The 25,740-nt window shown below is 42.3% G+C and overlaps 2 protein-coding genes across 3 annotated transcripts; both read right to left on the reverse strand.

The window, feature by feature from the left end:
- Positions 1-16: 16 nt before the first annotated feature.
- epyc (epiphycan) lies at positions 17-15,637 on the reverse strand. 2 transcript variants are annotated; one of them, XM_069715762.1, is made up of 8 exons: positions 15,424-15,637; positions 12,442-12,640; positions 6,852-7,029; positions 3,871-4,002; positions 3,456-3,614; positions 3,088-3,290; positions 2,453-2,548; positions 17-1,188 (listed from the first exon to the last, which is right to left on the reverse strand). In XM_069715762.1, the coding sequence occupies exons 2-8, from the start codon at positions 12,631-12,633 to the stop codon at positions 1,018-1,020; spliced, it is 1,131 nt and encodes a 376-aa protein (XP_069571863.1). In that variant the 5' UTR covers positions 12,634-12,640; positions 15,424-15,637; the 3' UTR covers positions 17-1,017. The 2 variants fall into 2 exon arrangements, with proteins under 2 accessions (XP_069571863.1, XP_069571864.1); XM_069715763.1 differs by lacking the exon at positions 3,871-4,002.
- A 2,613-nt stretch (positions 15,638-18,250) lies between these two features.
- On the reverse strand, positions 18,251-19,669 carry kera (keratocan). The gene is made up of 2 exons (XM_069715779.1): positions 18,808-19,669; positions 18,251-18,647 (listed from the first exon to the last, which is right to left on the reverse strand). Exons 1-2 carry the CDS (start codon positions 19,667-19,669, stop codon positions 18,475-18,477), a joined length of 1,035 nt encoding a protein of 344 aa, XP_069571880.1. The 3' UTR covers positions 18,251-18,474.
- Positions 19,670-25,740: the final 6,071 nt, after the last annotated feature.

Here is a 25,740-nt window from a genome sequence, read left to right on the forward strand (position 1 = left end):
AGGTCTTCAAAACGACTTTATTCACTTGTGGTTATTCCATACAGAGCACACAATAGCAAGCAATTAGCATTATTCTTAACCCCATCCATAATAAAAAATTAACAAACCCCCCCCTCCCAAATCAAACAATAGTCTTTAGTTGATCATCAGACATTAGAGTCTTTGGTTTAGGCTATTGTGCAGGGTTAAAACATCACTTTTTGAAGTGTGATCTACCAAATATTGCAGTTCATGTAAAAAAAAAATCTTTTTTCTCAGAATATATATTTTTATATTACAGTACAGACTTTACAACCAATGATTGTGTTTAAATGCGTCTTTTATTGCATTAGATAGTCAATTTATTTTAATTAAGCTCCAGCTTCAATAAGTTTATGCTAGTATACATTGCCAAAAGTGTTAGAATCGTCATTAATATTAATATTATTTTTTAATTTTTACAAAACAAACATATTTAAACAATATATTACTGGTTGACTTCTTTTTTTTTTTTCTTTTTTTTTTTTTGCCAGTCATGAAAAGATAGTAAACAGAAACATCCATGCCATTTGAGGGTTGTTAATAAACTGATCTCTCCGAAGGCCACCGGTTGTTTAATCAAGTTGCGGAACAGTTTGGCTTTTGAAGAAGTTTGTGTATATCTATGTGTCTGTGTGTGTGTGTGTGTGTGTGTGTGTGTGTGTCTTTGTATGCGTGTACATGCATTTGAACGAATGAAACAATGATGGTTTCGGTGTGTATGGCATGAAACAGGAAGGCGCAGTAGAGCAGTGTGTATGTGCTTGATCATCAGAATCTGACTCAAAATCATCATCACTGATTTGTATTATATGTCAGCAGCATATATGAAAGTTTATTGATAACACTATTGCACTGATGGTTTTTTTTTTTTTTTTAGAGGAGAGAATACATCGTGTGTGTGTGTGTGCCTGTGTGTCGTCTTTGTGTCAATATGTACAAATATGGGTGCATGTGGTTGTATTGGTGCGCAAGAGTGTAGGTAATGGGTGTGTGTGGTTAGATGAGATCCCCGATGGGTATACGGGGCAGGCAGATGTAGGCCTGCGGGGTCCTGCTGAGATTGATGGGGTTGCCGTCCAGACGGATGTCCTCCAGTGCGTTCCTAATGTAGTTGAAATCTTTCAGGTTGCAGAACGTGTCCTCGTGCATCATTTGAATATTGTTACGCTGCAACAGAGGACAGATGAGGACACATTACGTTACATTACACTACATTTCATTTAGCTGACGCTTTTATCCAAAGCGACTCACAATAAGTGCATTTCAACAAATTCAGAACAACAACAATCAAGAAAGTACAGTTTTCTTCAAAGATAGCCAAACTTCAAAGTGCAATAAGTAAGTGCCATTTTAAGTGCTACTATTCAAGGTAAAGTCTGAAGAGGTGTGTTTTCAGTTTGCGGTGGAAGATGTACAGACTTTCTGCTGTGAGATACCATCTGCACGCATGTTGAAGTTGCTTCCATCAAAACTAATCATCATAATAGAGAAATTATATCATCATTAATGGCATTAAATCAATTAAAAAAAAAATTTTTTTAGGCAGTGGTCTGGCCCAGTAGTAGCTTGGAGTTGGCATAGCAACACCAAATTTTGCCTAGCAACCCAAAGACTTTTGATATGAAAAATAAAAGATATAGGTTGCATATTAAAAAAAAAAAAAAAAACCAACACATATTTAAATGTTTGACATCATTTTAAGGACAGGTAAAATAAATAATTAATTCCAGGTGACTTTTGGCAAGTACATCCTACAAAATAAAATCAAAGTGGGAATTCTCTCGCCCCAAATAGAGCGAAGTCCGGAAACGGACAGTTTGTCAGCGTTAACAACCGGGAACCCCAACGGAGACGTTCAACTCGACTTTGAGTACTCCACGACCACGGACTGTGACTTTTTATGGAGGGAGGGGGCGTCTCCTGGTTTGAGTGAAGGGACATCTTCGGGTGAGTAAACGCTTTCACTCTATATTGTTTTATTTGTCTGCGGTGCGCTGTTGTGATGAAATGTGTTGGCTGTAGTAGCTGCAGCTGTGTTGATTATGACGCTACGAACAGGCTACTGTTGTTGTTGCTTGTCCCACTAGTGTTAGTGGTTGTTTCTTAGTGTTATTATTATTATTATTATTATTATTATTATTGGTACACTACTACTGAGCGGCAGTGTGAAAACCCCGGCTCTGCCCTCTCTCACAGGTTACACCGGCAACATGTCTTTCTCGGGTGTTTTCAATTACTTAATTGCTTACTTACGACTCCTCGTTGTGGACTTGTGCGTGCTTGCCATATTTTAATATTTAATTATTATTATTATTATTATTATTATTATAAGGAACCGTAAACATCTTTTAAACTTACGAGCGCAAAGAACCTGTGACGTCATGATTTGAACAACGCAATCCAACCGGAGGTGGGGAGACGTGAGGTTTACCTGTAGGTGTAGAGACCGCAGGCTGTCTGGTAGAGGCACTGGGATGTAATCAATGTGGTTGTCTGTTATGTACAGGTACAGCAGGCCAGTCATATCCTGTACACGGTGAGAAAAGACATACGTCGTTATTGATCAAGAGCTCTCGATCTTCTTCATAATTAAAAGACCGGAGTGAAAGGGGGGGTTGGCAGTTATTTTTCTCAAAACTATGTATTTTGATTCACATAATTTTGGATTATTATGGGATACTATTTATTACTAAATGCATTGTGTGCCATTTAAAATTATGATCACAAAAAGTTGGAAAAGCAAAGCTTTTCCTCATCCTACCAAAGTCAGTCTGCAGCTAGCCAGTATAATTACTATGTTATTTTAACTTTATGCACACTCTTAGCTGTCTGTTTTTATATTCAATGCTAATATATATATATATATTTTTTTTATCAATAAAGATTTTTTTATTCTTCAGTTTGCTCTCTGGCTGACAAACTACGGGTGTTTTTCAAAAATGTCTTTGCCATTTTTGTACTGACATTTTGTGGCAGTTACTGGCAAATAAACAGCATATGTCATTTATAGTTTGTTTATAGTTGTAAGTAAATAATAATAATAATAATAAAAAAAGGTGTACATACTTTGAACGCCTCTCTATGAATACCCTTCGAGCCAATGTCGTTGTTGCTGGCATCAATCAGGGTCATGGTCTCCGGGAGAGCAGGCAGCTGTGGGATGTGATTTTCTCGGATCACCAGCTCCTCCAGCTCAGGCAGACCCATGAATGCTCTGTCGTCGACGGACGTTATTTCGTTGGCGGTCAAGTCGATCCTCTTCAGCTTGTCTGGGAGGAGGCGAGAGGACACCGCTTTTTTGTTTTATAGACATTGATGTTACTGTGGCAGCTCAATCCAGCGTCAAAGTCAAGGGCGTGGTTAACCTTTTATATTTGATTCTGGACATCGCTGGTCGAATATTGAAAACATTTTCATTCAAACGGGAGACCTACTCATGGAGGCGAAGTCTGACTTGTTGATCTTGGTGATTCTGTTGTAGCGGGCATAGAAGTGAGTGGTGTCTTTGGGGAGAGGTGGCACACTGTCCAGCTTCAAGTCATCACAGTAGACCGAACCACCAAGGCACGTGCACAGCAAGCAAGTGGGCATACCTGGAACACATGGATAAGAAAAAAAAAAGCAGAGAAGGAGTTGGAATAATTAAGATATTTTATATATATATAAACAGAGGTAGAATACATGCTATTTAATTGAATAAGTGTCAAATCCCCCCCACAGATGGGCTGAAATCCACAGGGAAAAGTCAATCAAAATTTAGGATCTAGGATATCAGGATGTCACAGGCAAGTTCCTCAGGGAACTGAGATTTTATATCGCGCTCCGGATTCAGAGCTGTTCGGTACTGACCTCGTCTGTCAACCACAGGCTCATCGGGCTCGTCTGGCTCATCGGGCTCTGGCAATCCAGAGCTCACTGACCCTTCTACAGTGCCAGCACCCTCCTGAGGGGTTTTTGGTGTGGATGGAAGCAGCCCCTCCTCTTGTTAGAGACAAGATTAGGTGTTAAGGAAACGGGTTAGCTCAGCATGGACATGGGACAGGAAGTCTGGCAATCAGCGGGCCCCGCTGTTTGCCGCAGTAAGTTGCATGATGTGTTTTTAGCAGTGTTAACCAAGTCTTTATGGCATTTAACTGTTGAGTGGAAGTTAAATGAAAATTATTATTACACGAAAAGTGATTTGCTGAGTGGGTACAAACAACATGAATGTTAGCAAAGAGAAAAACAAAAAAACGTAAGGGAGAATGTTCAAATGCGTTTCAGCTGCCTTTATGGTGGGCTGCTTGGCTAGACAACCGCAGTGGATGTACAAACGTATACGTGACAGTAGTCCTTGCAGTGTATAGCCCACATTTTTGCTCAAGTTAATCCACTATTGCCCCTATTTTCTGTTTTATTTTATCCTTGACTGAAACACTGACAGTGCAGTTCTGATATTGAACACAGGGTGGCGCATTACTGACCGAAGCGTAGCTGAGCTCCAATTGATTAGAAACAGATGTGTGGAACGAGAAGACTAACAGAATTCGATCGTGTCAGTGTGACACGCTTGACTTTGAATTGTTGAGTTTCAAAATAACCGTGATCGAATACGGTCAACGGCGGTATCTTCCCGTGTTACGGCGAGCATGCGTGTATGCCGAGCCGTTAATGAATGGATCTTTTGATCCAAAGTTATACAGTGTACTGAACATCGGTTTATTCGTAGCCCTGAACATGTGTCTCAAACGAGCTCCGTTGGTTCCCTCCTCAGTGGCTTATTTGGTTTAAAGTCACTACATTTACTGTCTGCTCATTCAGACCGGGCCACTCTCCCCTGCTGTGTTTTCCCTCCAGTCAATCACCTGTTCGTTCCCCGGCTGTCTGCACATCCGCGTCGTCTTCCCTGATTAGCCCTCTCAGTCTTCATAACCCCGTTTCACCATCTGCCTTTTGTCAAAAAATGTTTATGCTCTCTGCTTTAGCTCTCTAGCATCCCATTAACTGTTTCCTGCTTGTTATTGCTCCTGGACATTTTGGGTTGTGTTTAAACCCCCGATCACTAGATGGCAGTATTGCAATCCATCTTCTGCCATTTGACTTTTCCTCTCCAACGTAACTACGTAACCTGAGACGGGAAGTAGCGTTTCTAATGAAAGTTTTCCTAAAATTAGATATAAGACATAACAATATTGCCACGCTTAGTGTCTTGTACTACACTGAATGGTAACGCCTGTATTTAAAGGTATCGTGTTGCCAGATTCTTGACAATACGCAGTCCCACTTTTCAGTATGTGTTTTTCTTTCTCTGTAGTACTGTGAGAGATCAAAAACTCCACAGGGTACCTTTCAAGTGCCGGCTGTCCACCCCATTAAGCAGTGATTCAGTGCCGCGCCGTCCGCAGCACCTTGTTCAATTTAAGTATTCGCTCTTTTGTGGTTGTTTTTTTGCGTGTGAGTTATAGGCTTTAATTTTGACCCTGCCTTTTAACATGTCTCACACAAGTCTACATACTGACCTTTATCAGTGTAAGGGACCAGAGTTATCTCCGGTTCCTCGATGTCTCCAGAGCCAGAGGCACCGGAAGCCCCTGAGGCTCCGGAGACCCCTAAATCTCCAGAGGCTCCAATATCCCCGGAAGCCCCTGAGATTCCTGAAGTTTCCGAGAACTCCCCAGAAGCACCGGATGCCTCGTGGGGGGTAGTGGTAGTTTCGGGAATGAGGGGCAGCTCCTCCTCTTGTTAGAGTCAAGGGTTGGGGTTAGGAGACACAGTTAGCCGGTGAAGGGTAAGATGAACAATCAATCAACCCAGTCAGTCACACATTTTAGATGAGACAGGATGTAAGCAAGACAATGGTTATGAGTAAAATAAATACAGTGATAGCACAAATATATAACATCAACATTTAACTACATTTAAAAAGGAAGCAGTTAAATGGAATTGTAAGATAATCACTCGACATAAATCACACGAAGAACGACAAGAAATGGTTTTGCCAGAAGCTTTGGTAGCAGATCTGTAAAGGTACTAACCTCCAGATATCAAAGTTATCCCTGAGTCCCCAGAAACCCCAGACCCTCCAGAGGCCCCCGAGATCAAAACATCTCCAGAGAACCCAGATCCAGACTGGTCCCCAGAACCCCCAGAGCCCAGGGGTATTTCAGTGGAAATCCCAGAGCCTCCGGAGGCAAAGTCCCCGGAGGCTCCAGAAGTAGCAGATCCCATGGTATCTCCGGACCCAGAGAGATCCCCAGATATCAAGAGATCCCCAGAAAGCAAGAACTCTCCGGATCCTCCAGAACCGAGGAGCTCCTCTGTGGCTCCGGAGATCAGGATAATATCACCAAAAGCCCCAGAGGTGCCAGAGACCAGCATGTCTCCTGAGCCTCCAGACCCAGAAGCCCCAGAAGCTCCTGAGGCCCCAGACCCAACGGAGCCCCCAAAATCCCCGGAGACATGAAGAATATCAATGGGCGTCAGACGCAGCTCCACCTCTTGTTAGAGACAAAATGAGGTATTAATAAACAGACAGATGAGACTGAAACGGAGCATTCATCAGGTTTTGGAGTTCACTGTGATGATTAGGTTAAATAGGAAATGACAAATGGACACAATGACCAGGACACATTTAACCAATAACGTCTAGTTAAATGGATGACATGCACATGGAAAAGATGATTGTAGATGATGCAGGGTTTTAGAGGATAAATGAGTGTTTTTGGGGTAATGCTGCTTTCACAACTCCATCGGCCCCAGGAAGAGCAAAGCCCTCCCTCCAACTGAATGAACCTTCAAGTACCTTTATGGTTTTTGGGAGTGCAAATTTAAACGTGTGCTTTTTTTCAGACCTTTCTGTGTGTCCGGGCCCATGAGAACCCCAGATCCCCCTGAACCCTGAGGGACAAGCTGGGGTTTTAAGGGCAACTCTTCCTCCTCCTCCTCTTCTTCCACATCTGTCTGTGTTTCCAATGACTCCTCGGGTTCAGGGTAGTTATAGTCAGGTGGAGCCAGTGTTCCAATCTCTATCTGAGAAAAAGACAGCAGCAGTGAGTAAGAAATATGTCAGAGTTTGACTTGAAACGAAGCAGAAGTGACATTTGTCGGATTTTGTTGACACGCGAACTAAAGCTTTATAAACTAGGTGGTATGGGTTACACAAAGACACTTCAGCTTGTGGACAGGACGAGGTGGGGAATCAACCACCAACCTTACAATTAGTGGGCAACCTGAACTCACAGTCACTACTTTACCATCTGGGCCACTTTGTAATCAAAAGTATAGCAGTAATTTCAAGAGAGTATTAAAAAAAGATCCTTTCCCTTTACACTAAATATCATGGAGGCACAGTATGTTGTCGACCATCTCAGGTCTGCTTTCAAAAAAAAATCACAGACATTAATGGAATTGTGTAAGAAGTCCCCTTTAGGCAGGCAACGGCAATCCTTGATATTTCTTAACGGATTAAATAGTCTGCCTTGACATAAATATGCAATAAACTAATAACATCAGTGATTATTGTTGGGCAAGAAGCAAATATTAAGCCAAAATAGTAGATGCAAAAATAATAGTTTAGTTATAATTAAAGGAAAGAAGTTGGAGATCTGTAGTTCTATTCTGTATTTTTGTGTCGTTTTGGACATTTTTAGCATGTTGTACGATGATTTACCTGCCGAGTTAATATTGCCCGTCGCATGGTTGTAAAAGCAACACCCCCACGGCCCTTGACCCTGAACACTGTGTGGGTAAGTGAGTTTCAGCTTTTTATTCATCAAGCTGGCCCCCCCGCCCCCTCCCACACACACACACTTAAAAAAAAAAAAAAAAAAAGTATTTAAAATAAGGTTAGTGTCAGTATCGTACACTTAACAGATTTGAAAAACATTTTGGCCAATCAGGTTGTGTTTTGGGTTATTGTGGCATCATCACTGGTTTTGTTATCTTTAGTTGCACATCACCTTCACTCACTCCTGACTTTCTGGCCTTCCTGGAGTTATGGATCAAAATCTCCATAACTGAGGAAATACGATTGAAGGTGGCACCGTTCATCGGTTAAGTCACTGAATGTAATTGAACAGCATGGCAGCAGCACCGGGCCTCATCTCCAAAACTAAAAACGAAACCACCACTAGATGGCAGCAAAGTGTCCAATCTGAAGTGTCCACTGCAGAGATACCGTTTCGCCCAGGTACAAAAAAAAAAAACATTTTGGGAGTGGAATCACTAGAGATAAAAAAAATTAAAAAAAAGAGTTTATCACTACTATCTCAGTGCTAAACTTTTTCACTTGCCACCAGTCATTAGCACCCGTTGAGTGTACATCTATATATGGAAAGTACAAGAACACATTGACTGCTATCTTCCCATATAATGTGCCACAAATAAATAACCGTTCTCTTTAGACATTATAGGGATTTAGTTTTGTCTGCTCGGTTAATAGGTGATCACAAATAGGGGATGTTTAAGCCGTATTTCGTGGTGAAAGAAAATAGAAGAATAGATCAAGAATGGATTTTCAAATCTTTGCACTTTATGAATAAGCATTCTGTTTTCTACATATTTACTTAAATTAAGGGCACCTTTTAGTAAACTCAAAGACTGTAGAGGGTGCATTCAAGGACCACAACCATGAAAATTACTCAGTTTTGACATTATAATCTAAGGCTGAGCACCTTGTTTATCAAATAGACCTGCATTTATCCAAGTTTTGTTTGGTAAATAAATTAGAAAGCAACAGTGCCAAACCAACAAAGCTTTATAAATTGCAGTACTTTTTAGTTCCTTCATTAAAAGCTTCAGGCGTATCCTTCTGGTATTATGGTTGCGTTGACAGTCCTTGTAGTTGCTCTTTGATGTTTTGCTATTTGATGAAACCTGCAGTTCTATCTATTCTCCAGATGAGGGCAATGAACTCCCACACACCGCCACAGGTAGTACCTGACAGTCTGTGACTCCCGACAGGGCTGACTCAACCCTCCAAAAAGGGAATGGTCCTTGTGGAACCAAGACACACATGGTAGCTGCAAGGATCCATATCTGAGTCTTTTCAGCTGATTTCAACCAAAGTAATCAGCTGCCAATAAGCCAAGAGATATCGAAGCAACTGTAGGTACAGAGAATAAAGTCAGACCAAGTAGAACAAGGATAGCCACCAGAAATGTGACTGAATAAAAGACATCGAGTGAAGCAATGAAGAGATATTCAGCACTGAATGTCTTATTTTATAGCTTGGTTAACACACAGTTTGGGTTACAACAAGGTAGGCCTTTGAAAAGTCTTGCACAGACTGAGCTCACTGCAGCGCTCCCCTTCATTTCCCCCCTTTTTTCCAAAGCAAACATGTACACCCGAGGGAAAGAAGAGGCGAAAGGCTGGCATCCAAAAACACTGACAAAAAAAACAACTTCTGGAAACGGCATGGGAGTACAGTATGCACAGGGAGAGATGTTATGTTGCTGCTGCAGTGTATAGTACATCAGTCAGCACATGCATGCACTCTGCTATGTAAAGTAAAAGAAGTTTTAGACTGAGTTTTTGCAACAAAACGTCACACTCGTTCACCAGCTTCAAAGTATTGATCACCCATGGCTCATCACCGTATACTGTACAGCATGTACAATGTCACATCTTGTCCTATGAAAAGCCATGTGCAAAGATTGGAGTCACATTTATGAGGCTGTCCCGCCCAGACTGAATGCAAACAGAACTTCTGCACGTGTCGATCAAAGGGATAAATTAGACATCTCGGGAAATGTTTATTTTTTCCCCGTTTCCTGCAGAGAGTTAGCCGGAGGGTTGATAACACTCCCAATCTCAGTATTGTATCAATTAAACAAAGGAGACATGCTGTGTTAATAGACGAGGAGCTGGTTGGTGGATTTTGTTGCCTTGGCACAGAGTTAGGCCAGCGTCCCCCCCCTCCCCCCCATTTCTAGTCTTTATGCTTAGCTAAGCTAAGCAGCTGCTCGGCGTCGCTTCATATTTACTGCACATACATGACAGTGGTGTTGAACTTCTTTATTTAACTCTACAAGAAAGCAAATAACCCTGTTTCCTGAGATTCTGAACTATTCCTTGAAGGTTACAGGCTTGTTAAAGAAACCAATCCCAGGTCGAATTTTCAGATTTACTTTTTCACTTAAAAATATTTAACACGTCAACAAACATTAGAGGGAAATCTAATTTCGTTGGGTAAGGTTGAACTTTGTTCATGGCATTTGTTTGTTAGGTGTACATGAGCTACAGGAGTAACAGAAGCTATTTTAAGCATGCAGTGATAAATTCCAGTACAACGGAGGTGCAAACAGCAGCCACAGAAATTACCTTTAGACATGCTTCAACAGCTCCGTGACGGTGTGAACAATTAGATATAATTATAATGTGCCTGTGCAAAAATAATTGTGGCCAGACAGTGTAGAAAGAAAGCTAATATTTCAAATTAGCTGCTTAAATTGAGTAAAGCAACATGCTCCAAAAGATGTTATTCAACTCAAGAGAAAATGCTGAGAGACAGACTGAACACCCCGGTCAAACTAAAGTGCCTGAATGAGTCCGGAGTTGGTGATTTTAAAACATTTGCTGGGAATTTGAATGCAGCAGAGTGAAGACGAGTTGCTTGGATAACGACGTGGACGAGCCTTTTACTTCTCTCAAAAGAGACAAGCCCTGAGGAGAAAGAAGAGAAATACCGAGCGAGAGCTGGACGTGGAAAGTCAAGACTCAGCATTCCAGAGGCATGGAGCTCATCATCGCTTCATCTCTCCCTTGAGATCAGATGTGTGTGTGTGTGTGTGTGTGTGTGTGTGTGTGTGTGTGTGTGTGTGTGTGTGTGTGTGTGTGTGTGTGTGTGTGTGTGTGTGTGTGTGTGTGTGTGTGTGTGTGTGTGTGTGTGTGTGAATAAAATCCATTTAATCTTCACTGCTCTTAGGCAACCACTGTATCTGACGATATGCCCTCGTCACCTTGAACTGTGTTATCAACAACACCAAATGATGGATCCCTGCAAGATGCCATTTATAAATTCTTTAATTATGAGTCAAAACTTTGTGTTTATTTATTGCAGACAGCAGGATGAGAAAGAAACAGTCTCTCTTCTTCCCACAGACTCCCACAAAGTCTTATACAATGTGCTGTGTCATATACACTATTGCTAAACAGAAAGACATTATCAAAGCCATTCCCATGCAACACACAACAACTTTCCCACACTCAACAATTGCATGCCTAACACTCAGCTGTAAAACCTTGCACAACGGAGTGAAGTCATGTTGATTAAGGCTAAAAAGCTGTGGTGGTGCCTTTTTATCGGAGGTTTATGGCAAAATCATTCTACGACATCTTGTCATGTCTGCTACATCTGCGCTGGATTGTGGGATAGGCCTTCGATAACAGCAGGAGTGTGACTGCAATCCACATCAGGTTTAACTTAAGTCTCTGGCTGAGAGGCCGCCAGTTGAAAATCGTGTGTGGATGGTTTGCCTCGTGCCATCTTGACATCGCCTTGGCCTAATTTCCTTGTTACAAAGAAGTCGAAACGGGAACATGAGATTTGGCTAAAGCATGTCATCCATGTGTGCCCTGCAGGCTTGCCACATCACACTCAACTTGAGCTGATTTAAAGGGCGCTGCTGGAATCCATTTTTCATGTTGGTAACCCTTTCCGCCTCTACGCTCCACTCATCTTTTTAAAAAGCTGCTGTGCCGAACAGAACCTGAGTCGAATGACAAAAGAACAAAGTCCCAGAGGGCACAACTGTGCTGCTATTTTTCTCATTCATTCTGGGTAACGAGCTGGTTTAGTAACACAACGGCAGTTTACAAGAAATTGTTCCATAGCAGCTGCTTTGCTTCCAAATCGCTGACATGCGCTTGCTAAAGCCTTCTGTAGCGGGAACTATGTATGTTAAGATCCATCGGGAAAATGCTCCATTACTTGTACTTCACCTCTTTAACTGTCATTGCCATATAACTGTATTCGGTGAAATCTAAACGCCAAATTAAAAAAAGATCCAAATGTTCACTTGTTTCTTCCTGGATTTTTAAGTGCAAATTAAAAGCACGCCAATCACCTAAGGCATTAAATATCATTTGATTTCACAGCTTAAGCTGCTCCAGATGTAGATGGTCTTCAGTGTGGAAGATCGAAGGGCATCTAACTCAAAATGGTGGCAGGCCAATTTATGAAACTGAAACATTTTGGAAACAATAGTGCATTAAGCTGGAAAGCATATTGTCGAGGTTCCAAGTGGCTCTTGTTTGTAACCGCAGGATCTCTGTCTGCTCAGTGAACCTGCTGACCTCGCATACACATCTTACCAATATTACACCATCACAACTATGAAAAGTCAGAATAAATGAACCCTTAGGCGTTTGCAGGTGTCGTTCAAAAGCTCGGTCAAATCCATTTTCTCTTCTGGGCTGTGGACCCATTAAGTTTCTTACCTGAGGATCATCGATTGTCAGCCCTTCTTCGTAGTCATAGTTATCCTGGGTCTCCAAATTGATATTGTCTAGATCCATGTCATAGTTAACGCTGTCGTATGTGTCCAAGTCCACTTGTCGGGAAAATCTGGGGCTGGCCACCGCCGCTTTGAGGACGAAGAGTCCGAACACGAGCCGCACAAGCATCCTCATAGTCCACCTTGACAGGGACAGAGAGTTGTAAAGTCACAGGGGGAACTTTGGTGAAGAGATTGTACAGTTGTAGATGCAGTAGAGCACAATGCAGGGAAATGTGAGAATGTGTACACTTGTGGAAAACCTTAAGAAGCTGTCTGATACGATCAACTTCTACTTGATGTTACTAAAGGACAAAAGCATTTGTTGTTTGAAACTAGCACATGCTGTGTGTTGCAATATAGTTCTATTTGCTGTGATAATACTGGCTTCATAACCAGTCTGTAGTGCAGACCGAGGCTTGACTTTGGGTCCCATCACTAAGGTCAGTGATTTCATTACCAAGGTGCAGACAGCTGGAGGGATCAAGATACGAGGGCCTCTTTCCTTGCTGCAGCCAGAGCCTCGCTGTTCCAGTGGGGCAGCCATCTTGGCTGAAATCTTCTGGGGTGTGTGAAAGTTCAAATGTCAGAGGTAATCTGATAATGAACCATGTGGGTTTAGTATAGCTTGATTCAGGATGAACACTTCCAAGAAATGTATGTGCAGCTTGCTGGATGTTTGGATGAATGTCTTAGATGTATTTAAGGCAGCAAAGGTTTTTGGGTTGCATGTCTTCTGGAAAGACACTGTTTGAGTTCCTGCGTTTTTTGGCAGGGCCTCTGATTATAATTTTTTTTTTTTTTTTCTCCAATCACTCCACAAAGGCTTTCGCAGAAACGTGCTGCAAAGTTCTTGGCAACAACCCTAAAAATACGGGCACAGACAAGAATGTATTTTTCTACTTGAATCTAAAATTAGCCTGATTTCCCCGTATGCAGATCTACTCTGCACTGCCCTGACCTAGATAGCTTCTGTTCATAATCTTTGTTCATTTCCTCCGTAGCACAGACCTGCGAAGCTTAGCGAGGCTGATTAAGTTCATAAGTGTCATTCCAAAGTGAGAATCACTAAAGAGATTAACACGTGTTAAAGTACTACTTAATTAGTAGGCCTCCACAGAGGTTTCGGGATTAATCACCTGACGGCGGGGAAATTTCACGGCGCACTAATAGCAGGTGTAGACACATTGCAGCAGGCCTGCAGTTTATGTCAAGCCCACGAAATGTCAGAGGAGTTTTAAAGAGAGTCCTCTAGGCCAGGGCAGAGAAATGGAGAGCGAGGGAGGGGAGGAAGAACAGAAGAGTGCGATGGAGAGAGGGATGTAGACAAGATGTTGGCCCTCAGGGTTAGATGGAGAGAGTGAGGAAAGGGCTGAGCAGGAGAGAGAGAGAGAGAGAGAGAGAGAGAGGGGTTTTCTCAGCTAACTCGACCACTCGCCCCTTTACAGAGGGTCTTTATGAGGCCCGGTCGCTGCCTGTCTCAGCACTCAAACTCCAAATTCCACCGAGGTTTGTGGACAGGATGGCAGCGAGTTACGGCTGCAAGGAAAAGCTTCATTCACCAGTGACTGTGCTCAAGCACACACACACACACACACACACACACACACACACACACACACACACACACACACACACACACACACACACACACACACACACACACGCACACATTCTCACACGCACGCACGCACACACACACACACACACACACACACACACACACACACACACACACACACACACACACACACACACACACACACACACACACACACACACACACACACACACACACATTCTCACACACACACACATTCTCACACACACACATACTTGGAAAGATGCAATGCCCTCACAGATGCACACTCTGTCTTAACACACCTATCTTTCAGAGGGAGAAAGTTGAGAAACCTCGACTGCTATTTTTGGGCTGAGGACCGATATAAAACAAAAAACACGCTGCCAGGTTGTTTTAGTCATGAATCTAACCGCGTCGACATGAGAGGGACAGATTCTTTATGCAAATGTTTTCCCTTCATTGTCTCCACCGTGAACTTAGTGCACTCTGGTTGAGGGAAAAAAAAACGGAGTTAGCGTTGCTTTTGAAATAGACTTTCTGTCATGAAGCTGTGAAATCCGGCATGGCTCGGCTGAAAGAAGGACTATGCTAAAGACAGAGGTGTGCTTTTATACAGGCCATCACTCTGTACAGTGTGTGGAAACTGTGTGTGAGCGTAGCGTCTGTTATGCTTGGCTTCGCATTGGGCATTCCTGATATCCACTGATTCTACCCTTTTCCCCCTCAAAAGCCACAAGTAAACTCGATGTCGTCCCTCTGCAGCAAGCTGCAAAATGATTTGCAGGTGATTAGGCAGTAAAGAAACAAAATCCGTTTACATAATGATGCTTCGAGGGAGAAATATACTGATAGTTTCTAAAAGATTCTCATCACAGCTTCTGCATTTGGAAGATGTTTTCTGCAAAATTTCAAGAGCAGATAAATCTGTAGAGATGAAATTCACTAGAGATGGGATCAATAGAAGTTGTGAAAAATGCAAAATAAGTCTGTATTACCTAGGTTGTCATTTATAAAAAAAATAAAAAAATAAACACCTGTCTGACACTGACACCTGAGTTATATCTACAGAAGCTCATCAAATTACCAGCCGATACATCGCAGTCGAAATGACGGCCAAAGCACAGCAAAGACATCCACATTTCAGAGACACCTGCAAAACCCCCGAAGCAAACCCAGCAGTGAAAATAAAGCATCTGCACCGCTGGCCAATGAGTGTAGCGGCTTCTATCTGAAACCCCTGAATAGCAGTGTTTCTGGAGGGGCTCGTCGAGCAACCCTGTCTGTCTAATCTCCTGCACCAGAGAGCCTCACGGCCAGCATGAAGATAGCACCGAGAACGCTTACCTCTGTCTCCTGCTTTCCCGAATGGTCCCTACAGCCGTGATGGAGATGCTGAGGGCTCCGGGACTTGGCCAATGGTGAGAGGTCGCACAGGGTGCCTTGGAGAGGGAGGGTGTGTGTGTGTGTGTGTGTGTGTGTGTGTGTGTGTGTGTGTGTGTGTGTGTGTGTGTGTGTGTGTGTGTGTGTGTGTGTGTGTGTGTGTGTGTGTGTGAAAGGTGTATGTGTGTGTGTATGTGACAAGTGTGTAGGTGTGTGTGTGTGTGTGTGTATAGGTCTGTGTGCTCTCGCAGACCTGAGTGCCCTGCCGCTTACGTGTGAAGGTAGGCACTGAGACTGATTGGACCAGAGAAGATTGCTTTTGGTCACTCTGAGTGCACCCCCCCCCCCCACCTCCAAACACCGCACACCCGCATGCACAACCCTCCCTCAAACACACACACATCAGACACAAAGAGAAATGGAGAGCAAAGCCCCCCCTCCCCCATGGCAAAATACCTTTTTAATCCCTTACAAGAGTATCCTTTATTTTTCTAAGAGTGTGGCTCAATCACACTGACATATTTGTCCGCCTTTTCCTGAAGTGAAACTCTGGCATGTGTTGCTTTCATGTATGGGGGGGATCCACGGGGCCCTTGTACACAATGGGACCTCTGTGAGGAGCCCCTGTTAGCATGGTGCTGAGAGGAAGTCCCTGCTCGGAGGAAGGCCTCAGCCCTCCCTTTTGGTTGAAACGGGTTTCTCTTTGCGTTGTCACTTGCTCAGCGGTCTGCTATAACTACAGATCTCAGTTCAGTCGCGGGAGAAGCCACGGCAGCGTTCTGCATAGATGTGGGTGCGCTTTGAAAGAGAGACCCGATTAGACAGTCTGCCATTAGAGTCCATTGTCAAAACCCCCCCCCAAAAAACCAGGATGCACACACAGGAAGACACAGTTTTATTTGGCCACAATTATGTCTCAACCTGCCCACCTCTCCATCTCACTCCCATGGTAACTCTACACCCTTTGATGAGTGAGAGGAAAAGGAAACAGCCAGAAATCAGTCTGCACCTGCCACATAAGCCGAGATTTATATTCAGGGATTTCCTTCTGCCAAACATTAAGGAAAAAAAAAAAAAAAAGCAAAGAAATGAATGAAATTTAGCCCAAAATATTACATCTCGGGCGAATGATTGATGAACACGTTACATGACAAGAGTGTATTGTGCAGCACCCGAACAGGGCCGGCGGAGTTGCTCCCCTCTGTAGAAGCATTGTGTAATAACTGTCAGTGAGATGGAAATTCTACGCTAGCAGAGGTAATACGGTTTACATACAATACCTGTCTTTAACCTGCAGTCTAATCAAGTCAAATAAATGTAAACTTAGAGAACATTAAGTTAACATTTCACAAAATAATGCAACACACCCAATTTAAATTGTAAAACTTTATGCCAATAATGTCGACTACCTCACTCCGATTTCTTAATGAATGGTTAAAACATAGCCACATTTACAATGGATTGGAAGTAAATACATATAATTTGGCCTTACTTTGGAAGGATACATTACAGCTTGCGATGCACACGTCCTGTTTACGTAGTTGATTGCCGTTGATTAGATGCTATAGCACATTATTAACCCTTCGTTGCCTATGCTGTTCTTTCTCTCTCCGCTCTCCCCCTCACCTATCAAATCTGCTGTTTTAGACTAGTTTGTGAGCACAAAGTGAATGAAGAGTGAATGACTTGACACATAAACACAGTGATGCATCGATGAACAGCTGGTCCAGGTGTCTATGTATGTGACTATACATACTGATCTGAGCTCCTGATTTGTTTGTGCCAACGCGACTGCTCTCAAGGCCTTTAAAATTTGATGGTTTTGTCATGTTTTAGTCTTGCATATTTCAGGGAAAAATGGGATTCAAATCTAGAGCCATCTTTTTGGAGTCGGTAGTGTTGATCAATGCAGGTCATTTTATAACAACGTCATTTAGGTGTGAATGAGTCATTCAAGACAAACACAGACATGTGTCCCAGCTACACAGTTCATTTAATGGGAGTTCAGTTATTTGAATTTTTGTAGATGATGTTTCCTCTGTAATGAAAGTTGTCACACATTTTCCTGGGCATAATTGCGTGGAAGAATTCTTAATTTTAATAGCTAATTTAAAGTCTTATGTAAAATGCAGTCTACCAAAGATGTAATAATTACTGTCTGAAGTAAACATTTATGTGTAGGTTTATTCATGCAAAGTGCTGATTGTAAAAAAAAAAAAAAAAAAAAAAAAAGAAGAGATCAAGAAAGATAAAATTACACCATGTTCATTTTAGAAGTTTTATTCAAATTGAAGACAATTATAATGAAATGTCTTGCTCAGTTTATGCAGAAAAATAGTGACCAGACTGAAAAAGTGTGTAGGCATTTAAAAAAAAACAGTTATCACCTTTCGTGTGAATACAAAACATTAAGGAATGTCGGTCATTAATATTCACAGGACTCTTCTTCCCCAGTATTAAATAGAAATAAATTACCTACAGTAAATATGCATATTTATCAAAAAGAGTAGCAGTAACTGAAAAAGACTACAAACCTAGACGACAGGACCGTTCATTTGGCTTCAAGCCCAAAAATACAAAGTAGTCAAAGAAAAATTAAAAGCAACATTTTGCCTACACATTCAGAAGCTTTGCCTCCTGCTCAAAGTACCATCATGACATCAATTCCTTAAAGCTCCTAACATGCCATAAATACGTGTCCCACTATTAGTATATTTTCAAGCTACAGTATAATTTCATATATTTTGCTTCAGAATTCTACATGCAGATGTTTACATCCACGTAAGGCACGACGAGCGGTCAGCAGGCTGCTGCAATTTAAAGCGTACAAGCCAGTACATCCCATGATGTTGTTGTTTCCTTTGGATTTTTCCAAGACACAACAATAAACTAGTGTCAGATATCTCACAAACATGCAAATAAGTATGGCGTCACAGGTCTCGGGGTTCCAGACCAGCATCCAAGTCAAGTTATCAGCTGTGGGAATAGCTTGCAATATACTGTTGATTTCTCTGCTCAGATGACGATAGACCTGAGGAGACGGAAGCACAGGATGACGTCCCTGGGAATTGGAGGCTTAATCTCATTGCCGTCCAGTCGGAGGTAGCGCAATCGAGGAGCATTTTCGTTGAGCGAGTCGTTCACCGAAGCGTCGACAGGGACAGGACAGTAATTGGTGACACTTACACCTGTAAATAAACCAAAGAAGTAAATGTGAGTCATGGTAGCATCTCATTTGACCTCTCTCATAAACAATCTTGTTTTATAGATCCCTAAAAGACACATTCCCTCTATGCATCAGCTGTTTAAAGGAATCGCTGCAATCAGCAAAACAACGCTACGACTTACTTTTGATCTTGTTGTGGTCGAGGTAAAGGTGTTCAAGGCCTGCGGGAATGATGGGAACCTCGGTTAGCTGGTTGTGGGACAGCTGCAAGTCCAAAATGCTGGAGACATTGAACACGTCTTTGGGAACCCCACTGCTGCCGAGCTTGTTGTGGTTGAGCCTCAGAAAGGCCACTCTTGGTAAACCTTTGAAGTAGCCAGCTGGGATCTTCTCAATATTGTTGCCATCAAGGAAAAGCTGGGCGGTGGTGGGTGGTAGGCCAAGCGGCATGTTCGTCAGCTGGTTCTTGGCTAGATTGATCTGTACCAGGTTGTTTAGACCCTTTAGGCTCACTTCAGTCACGGCATCATCCATCAGCTTGTTTCCCTGCAGGTCCAGGAGGTTAAGATTATCCAGACCAACGAAGACACGAGCAGGGATCTTGGAGATTCTGTTACGGGAGAGACGTAAATGCTCCAGGCTGGCTGGCAGGGGAGATGGCACAGAAGACAAAAGGTTGTCATCCATGTACAGGTGCACCAGCTGAGTCAGTGCGTTCATGAAACCTTGCTCCACTCCTTCACTCGTGATTTTGTTGCGGTTCAGGTTAATCCAGCGCAGCTGGGTCGCATTCTGCAGGGCGTCTGCCGGCAGCACCTCGATCAGATTGTTCTGCAGATAGAGGTACCACGTGTGCGGAGGGATATTTGGGATCCTCTTCAGGCCTTTATTGTCACAGTAGACAGCACGAGGAAAGTTGGGGGGACAGTGACACTCTCGGGGGCAGCCTTGGATCTGGGCCATATATTCTTCATAAGGCATGTCCTGGCTGGAAACTAGACCAACCAGGCACAAGACACAGAGAAGGTTCAGGAGAAGGGCCATTTCACTGCTCAACCTGCATTGGAAAGAAAGAAAAAAAAACAACAGAATTATAGTCTGAACATCCAATGTGAAGAGGAGCAGGTAAGGTATTGTATTTTGAAAAGAATTGGGAACATTGAGGAATCAGGTCCGTATTGCAAGTTATGACACATATAGTTGTTTGCACGCGAGAACTCGAGTCTCTTTTGTGATTTGAGATTAACAGCAATCTTTTGATGCTGTGCAACTCTAAACGGTCACGTGAAACTTTACAAATAACATGGCCAACATAAAATACTGTATTGGCTGACCTGCTCTTCCCACGTCATTATTTTGCCCGCCAAGGACGGGTAAAGTTCACAAGACAGGACGCAAAGCCAGGTCAACTTTAATTGCATTAGTACAAACTTAAAGCCGAGACTTGACAACGTTGCACGTGAGTTGTTAGATGCTGTTAATGAGGTTCAAGCCCGCCACACACGTCAGTCCGCTTGCTTTGGTTTGTACAGGTGGTACAATGATGCATGTAAAAAAAGGGTTCTACCGAAAAAAATTACAATTACAGAACAGACTTTACATTTTACTGCCACAGAAAAGCACATTTTTGCATCATGTATGTAACATTCTGCTGGAGTTTCATTAAAGGATTTCTTTCTTTTCACAATAAATACCCCAAATTGCTATATACCTTCATAATATGATTACAAATTTTGACAAAGATTTAAATTCTTACTGCAAATGTACATCAGTTCCAAATATCAGCTATCGGTCTCCTTGATCATTAGACCCTAAACAATATCAAATCGGTCAACCCCAAATGCAAATAAGATCAAATCCAACATCAGCTCTTCCATCTTCTATCCACCCATCTCTAGAGCCTGTACTTGACTCCTTTCAGCTGCCATCTGGTGCTTGTTTAAATTCTTGATGCACTCCACATTTGTCTGGAACTCATTTCGGGTCGGCCATGCTTTTCCATAGATGGGCGCACTTCAAAGACAAAGCCGGATCACCTCTGTGCAGAGATGTGCTCCTGGTTTCTCACTGTGCGGAGGCCAAAGCCTCGTCACCCAGCTTTGGAATACAAGATGCGGTGCAGACGGTAGAAGAGTGATTCATGCTTCCTTTTAAAGCTAAAACACAGTCACTAAAGCTGCAAGACAAACACCTACCAACCACCAACCCTGTCATTCAGACACATCAGTGTCTTTGCCTCGCAGTCTATCTTACCTTTTAGCGCTCGAGTTTTCCTTGGCGGTGTCCCCCTTCTGCAAGTTATCCCAAATGACGAGGATGTGCTTCTTTCTCTCGCATATTTGTAGCGCTAGCTTTCTCATTCAACAAGTGCCAACCTGTCACTCAGGATGACACCAAAGCTTCTCTTTGCCAATCAGGTTCGCCCAGGATCAAGGGTCATAATCCTAAAGAGGTGTATAATGCGCTAAGCCTTTTCAGTACTTGAGACATGGCCCACTTAGAAACAGGGCAATGCAAGCCTACCTGTTCTTTTGTTGTGCCAACGCGTGGCATTATTTATCTTTTTTTAACGCCACTCGCAAATCCCTGCGAGTCTCCTGCCAACCATAGCACTAACTCTGTGCTTCTGGCGTCCGCAGTGTGATCAGGATTAATTAATCTGCTCGATGCGAATCACAAAGTCGTACAGTGTTTGCAGTCAAAGGGGTGACAAATACAGCTCAGTGTAATTGTGATGTATGGATGATAATCTCTAAATGCACAGTGAGACTCGCTGGAGTTTGAAGTAGTTCCAGCGAGAGGCCATCGAGCCTGACCGCCAGGACTCTACGCACAAGATCACCAAATTAACAAAACACTTCAATGAACTAGAGCGTCAGTAATTGGTTGAAGAATTTGCAACCAAAAGTCACGGCACAGAGCAAGAGCAGAGGGTATTTTCAAAGTGGCCATCGTGGGGATTCTGTGTTGAATAGAGAAAACTTAAGTGTCTGTTTCTGTTCTATGGTAAATTATAAGGATTGCAATGAGCATCTCGATGCGCGTCGTTAGGAGAGAAGGCATGATGTTACCGCTGCAGCATCAATTACACAGATGACGCACTCTGCTTCAGAACAAAACATTTCCTGCAGACAGGAGAGGCAATGATGTTATAGGAGGGAGGTCAGACTTAAGCTGAGGACATCTTACTGCAGGCCGGCCACACCAATTGTTTTTATAGAGCCCAGCTAGCGTCAGGATTGGTGAGCTTTCAGCACGCACGCTTGAGATTGTGCTCATTGCCAGTGATGACGGCAAAGGCTTGAATGCAACAGGATAATCCCAGCTCACAGAATAGGACCTACACGTATCCACGTTCTGCCATTCAAGCCCTTTACAGCTCCTCCGGTGTTTTCTCATTCCGCTACATGATCTTGTTCGATCAATGGAACATCCAGACATTATGCCAAAAGCACTTTTATGGGAGTTATACGTCAAAGACCAATTGCTATGATATGACACTTTTTTCTTGTTTGCAGTCACTTTACTGTCCTGCCGAGATGCCAAGTTCCTCCTAAAGCCACTTCTTCTTTTCTTTGCCAACCATTTCTAGTTATTTACAAAGTTGCCTGCTGTTGAAGTAAAACGCATATTATGGCTTTTTGAGCTCACAGTAAAGTAAAACAACAATGTTCTGTCTCTCAACATGATGCAACAGACATCCAGAATATGCATTGGCCCTTTTCCTACTGTGACTATGACTATAACTTCGACCAATCAGCTGCCTTTTGGGCAATTTGGGGAAGAAATCAAGAATCAGTCAAGTTGTCAGTCAGATTGAATCAGAATGTCATGTGTTGTACTTTTTACTGAAACTGGCTGTGATTTGATTTACAATGTTCTTTACTTGTGCACACACACAACAGAATAGGGTGCCCCATCATTCTCATTGCAAAACAATAGTGTGTGACAGATTTGCAATTAACATATCCCGGCTGCTGCAAATGGTGAGTCAGGGCTTTATACAGCTCTTCAAAATGGAACATATTTACAGAAAACAAATGTTTGGTACAATCTGCCTGACAGGCTAAGGAGAAACACATGCACAGGAATATGATAATGCTAATTTCCTGCCAGGGGCTTTGTGTCTGAGCCAGCTATGTTAATTACACAATGGCTTGTATTTGCAGTGTACGCGTTTTGCGGGATTGTTTCCAGTCGATGGCTTTCCTGTAATTCACTTCATGACTTTGAAATATTTGGAAGAGTTAGCATGGCTTACTGCACCCAGTGCTCAGAAACTAAATGTATTTATGAGTAATTATTATATGGAAATAACAGGTTTGGCAGTAAAAGTGACTTTCCAAGACGTGTTTTGCTTTGGAACTTCAAAAAAGCACACTTGTTTTTCCTTTGTTCTTTCATTACCTGATGTGAGCCTGTTTGTAAAATGGCTGTAAATTGATTACAAGGTGTCTATTTATTCTGATCCTGATCATAAAGTAAACTGTCGTTCCCATCTTTTTGCGAGGCTACTTTACCTCTCGTATGTATTACCACCATAAGTGTTGAAACTGAGGCTGGCAAAGTGAAACCACATCAAAGGTAAAAATCAAGCCAGTCACATGTAAACCATCTGAAAAATGCACTGTCCCTTTGTCCAAGACTTTCACCCCTCCTCTCTCAAGCACATTTATTACAAAAGAAAGAGAAAATCACCTTTACCTGCTTCTCCAACTGCTATGAGTGGTCTGCATGCAGTCAGGTGAGGTTTGGCTCCTCCAGTGATTAGCTCTAATTGTTGTCCCCAGTCTCAGTGGCTCTGAAGCGGTCAGTGGTGCAACCTAGCCTGGTCAGACTTGTGTTGTTGTTGGTTTGATTTCCCCCAAAGCTGCACCTTGGACACCAGTTGAACCGAGAGGATGGAGCATGTGTTGTTGGTGGGAGGACGATTGTGTGCGAGTCCTGTCAGAGTTTGTGTTGCCTTCTTTTCTGCCAGCCCAGCAGTTTTTTTTCCGCCTCTTTCGTTTTGTCTCCTTTTTTTTTTTTTTTAGAAATTGAAGTCACCAGTGTGCTGTTAAGGGTTAAACTGCTGTCACTCCACCCAACTTAACCATTTAGTCTGCAATGGAGTAACTGTTTCTTACCCATCACTCTGGGGGAAGTGTGCGTGACCAGTTTATGGCTCCTTTCAGCTTACAGGCCTCGGGGTGTGTCAGGTGTAAGACCAGAGAGGAGCTTTGAGGGGTTTTCAGACATTCACACCCTTCTTTTTATGGGAAAATTCCCCCTTTTTACCACCCAACTTTCGTTTTTTTTTTTTTTTTTTTCCCCATCATGCCTATCAGATAATTACTTAGTGACGTTATCGTAGAGAATTTTTACACGGGGTCACTGCCAGAAACACCTTCACAATACAAAGTTTACTATTGTGATCAAGTATGAGCCTCCAAGTTTTCAAAGTAAAAGATATCATGGGAATGCAGTTTGAGTAAAACTGACATAATTTATCCTCCTAGTAAAAGCATTTTTATGTATTTTTAGATTGATTTAGGGGGAGCTTGAAGCTTGAAGCAAAAGAACTAAGGGAAATGTCCAAGTAGAATTAGGAGAGAATTGGTGGAAATCTGTTGTGAAAAGTTAGAAACCACATCAAGGTGATGACGGCTGCACACAGAATACAAATAAAAACCGAGATAAAGAGATGGAACAGCTGGGGATGGTCTGGACTGAGGGATCATCTCTGGAGTTGGGCCGCCAGGCTGCAACAGCTGATTATACTTTCACTTAACGTCTGAAGCGAGGAGATGTGAGGCTTAAGGTTTTATAAAGGACTTTATTGTCTAGACACAGGCGGCAGGAGCTCTACTCAGGATTTAAATAAGGGCGACACATGAGGAAGAGGAGGAAATGGTCCTAGATTGGGAATTGGTACCAGCAACTATATAAAAACATGTGAAATGTGAAAAAAGCTGCTAAAACAAACATGTTAGGTTTTGTAATGGTGGTCACAGTGAGTAGACTGCTATTTTTTTTTTATTTTTTTTTTTACCTCCTGACTTGAATCAGGTTGAGCACTAACAGTTAAAACAGGCTTTTAAAGGATTCTCGTGTTAAATTGAAGAAGGAAGTGGTGTGTTTTGAAGCACAGACAACAACTGACTCATTTTAATAATTGGGTCAAATTTGAACTACAACTGACTTTTACAGCTGAATCTAATTACAAACACCTAGCAGGAATCGAATGGGACATCTGGAAACAATATATTTAATAACTATAAATGCCACGTATAATCAACTAACACAATGTCTTTAAATAGTGTCTGATCTAATAAGAAACTCTTTACTAATGCTAAGATGAAGGAGCAAGTCCAACATATATATATGGTGCATGTCAGCCAGGATTAATAGTGTTGTTACAGTTGATGTGCAAAGACACTATTGATACTTTAAGAATAAGGAACAAATGAATGTCTAGTACACACCTGAAGACAATGTCTATGAATCGGTTCATAATGTATTATTCACTGAGAGTGAGAATCTTGGCTTGCTGGTGGCACTAAATGAAAAGTAAGGGGATCTCTACAGTCATTAGACTTCATCCTCTTGGATAGATCGTCATAGATACCGAGATACCATATTTAATGGCAGTGCATCCAGTAATTGTTGACATTTTTTACTAAAACACGAAAAGGAAAGGTCAAGGGATTACCAGCGTCATTATTGATCATCATTTGGGCACCATGAATGTCTCTAGGAAAAAAAAACATCCATACAGGAGTACATTTTTCTCAGCTAAAATATCACACGTTGAGCACTTTGAGACCTCTACTGTGCTGGAGCTTCCAGAGATTTTATGGACATTAGTAACTCTGGAAAACATGAACACATAATGAAAAGCATACCTTGTGGGCTCTGACGGTGTCCAGAGTCTTTTTCTGGTGGTGTAAGCACAATTTAGTCCAGTTAAGAGGCCATCACGATTATACAACAATAGCTGACTGCATAAGCAGCTTGTTTTGCACAGCATAATAGGAAGAGTCAACAAACACATTTCAGTTAAGTCATTTACGGATTGACAATGTTCCTAAAAAGCTACAGTATGAACAGACAAAATACAGATGTAGTGTAGTAAA

The sequence above is a fragment of the Brachyistius frenatus genome, unplaced genomic scaffold (genome assembly GCF_029030835.1).
Source record: "Brachyistius frenatus isolate BFR_SWC_R1_liver_20210118 unplaced genomic scaffold, ASM2903083v1 Contig_148, whole genome shotgun sequence".
In the NCBI taxonomy this organism is placed as follows: Eukaryota; Metazoa; Chordata; class Actinopteri; family Embiotocidae; genus Brachyistius; species Brachyistius frenatus.

Coding starts and splice junctions, on each gene's coding strand:
- epyc (XM_069715762.1), bottom strand. CDS start 12,633: ATGAGGATGCTTGTGCGGCTCGTGTTCGGACTCTTCGTCCTCAAAGCG. Junction 4,003..6,851: donor GGGCCCGGACACACAGAAAG/GTCTGAAAAAAA, acceptor GTCTCTAACAAG/AGGAGGGGCTGCTTCCATCC. Junction 3,291..3,455: donor GTCAGACTTCGCCTCCATGA/GTAGGTCTCCCG, acceptor GCCTCCTCCCAG/ACAAGCTGAAGAGGATCGAC.
- kera (XM_069715779.1), bottom strand. CDS start 19,669: ATGGCCCTTCTCCTGAACCTTCTCTGTGTCTTGTGCCTGGTTGGTCTA. Junction 18,648..18,807: donor CGACCACAACAAGATCAAAA/GTAAGTCGTAGC, acceptor GTTTATTTACAG/GTGTAAGTGTCACCAATTAC.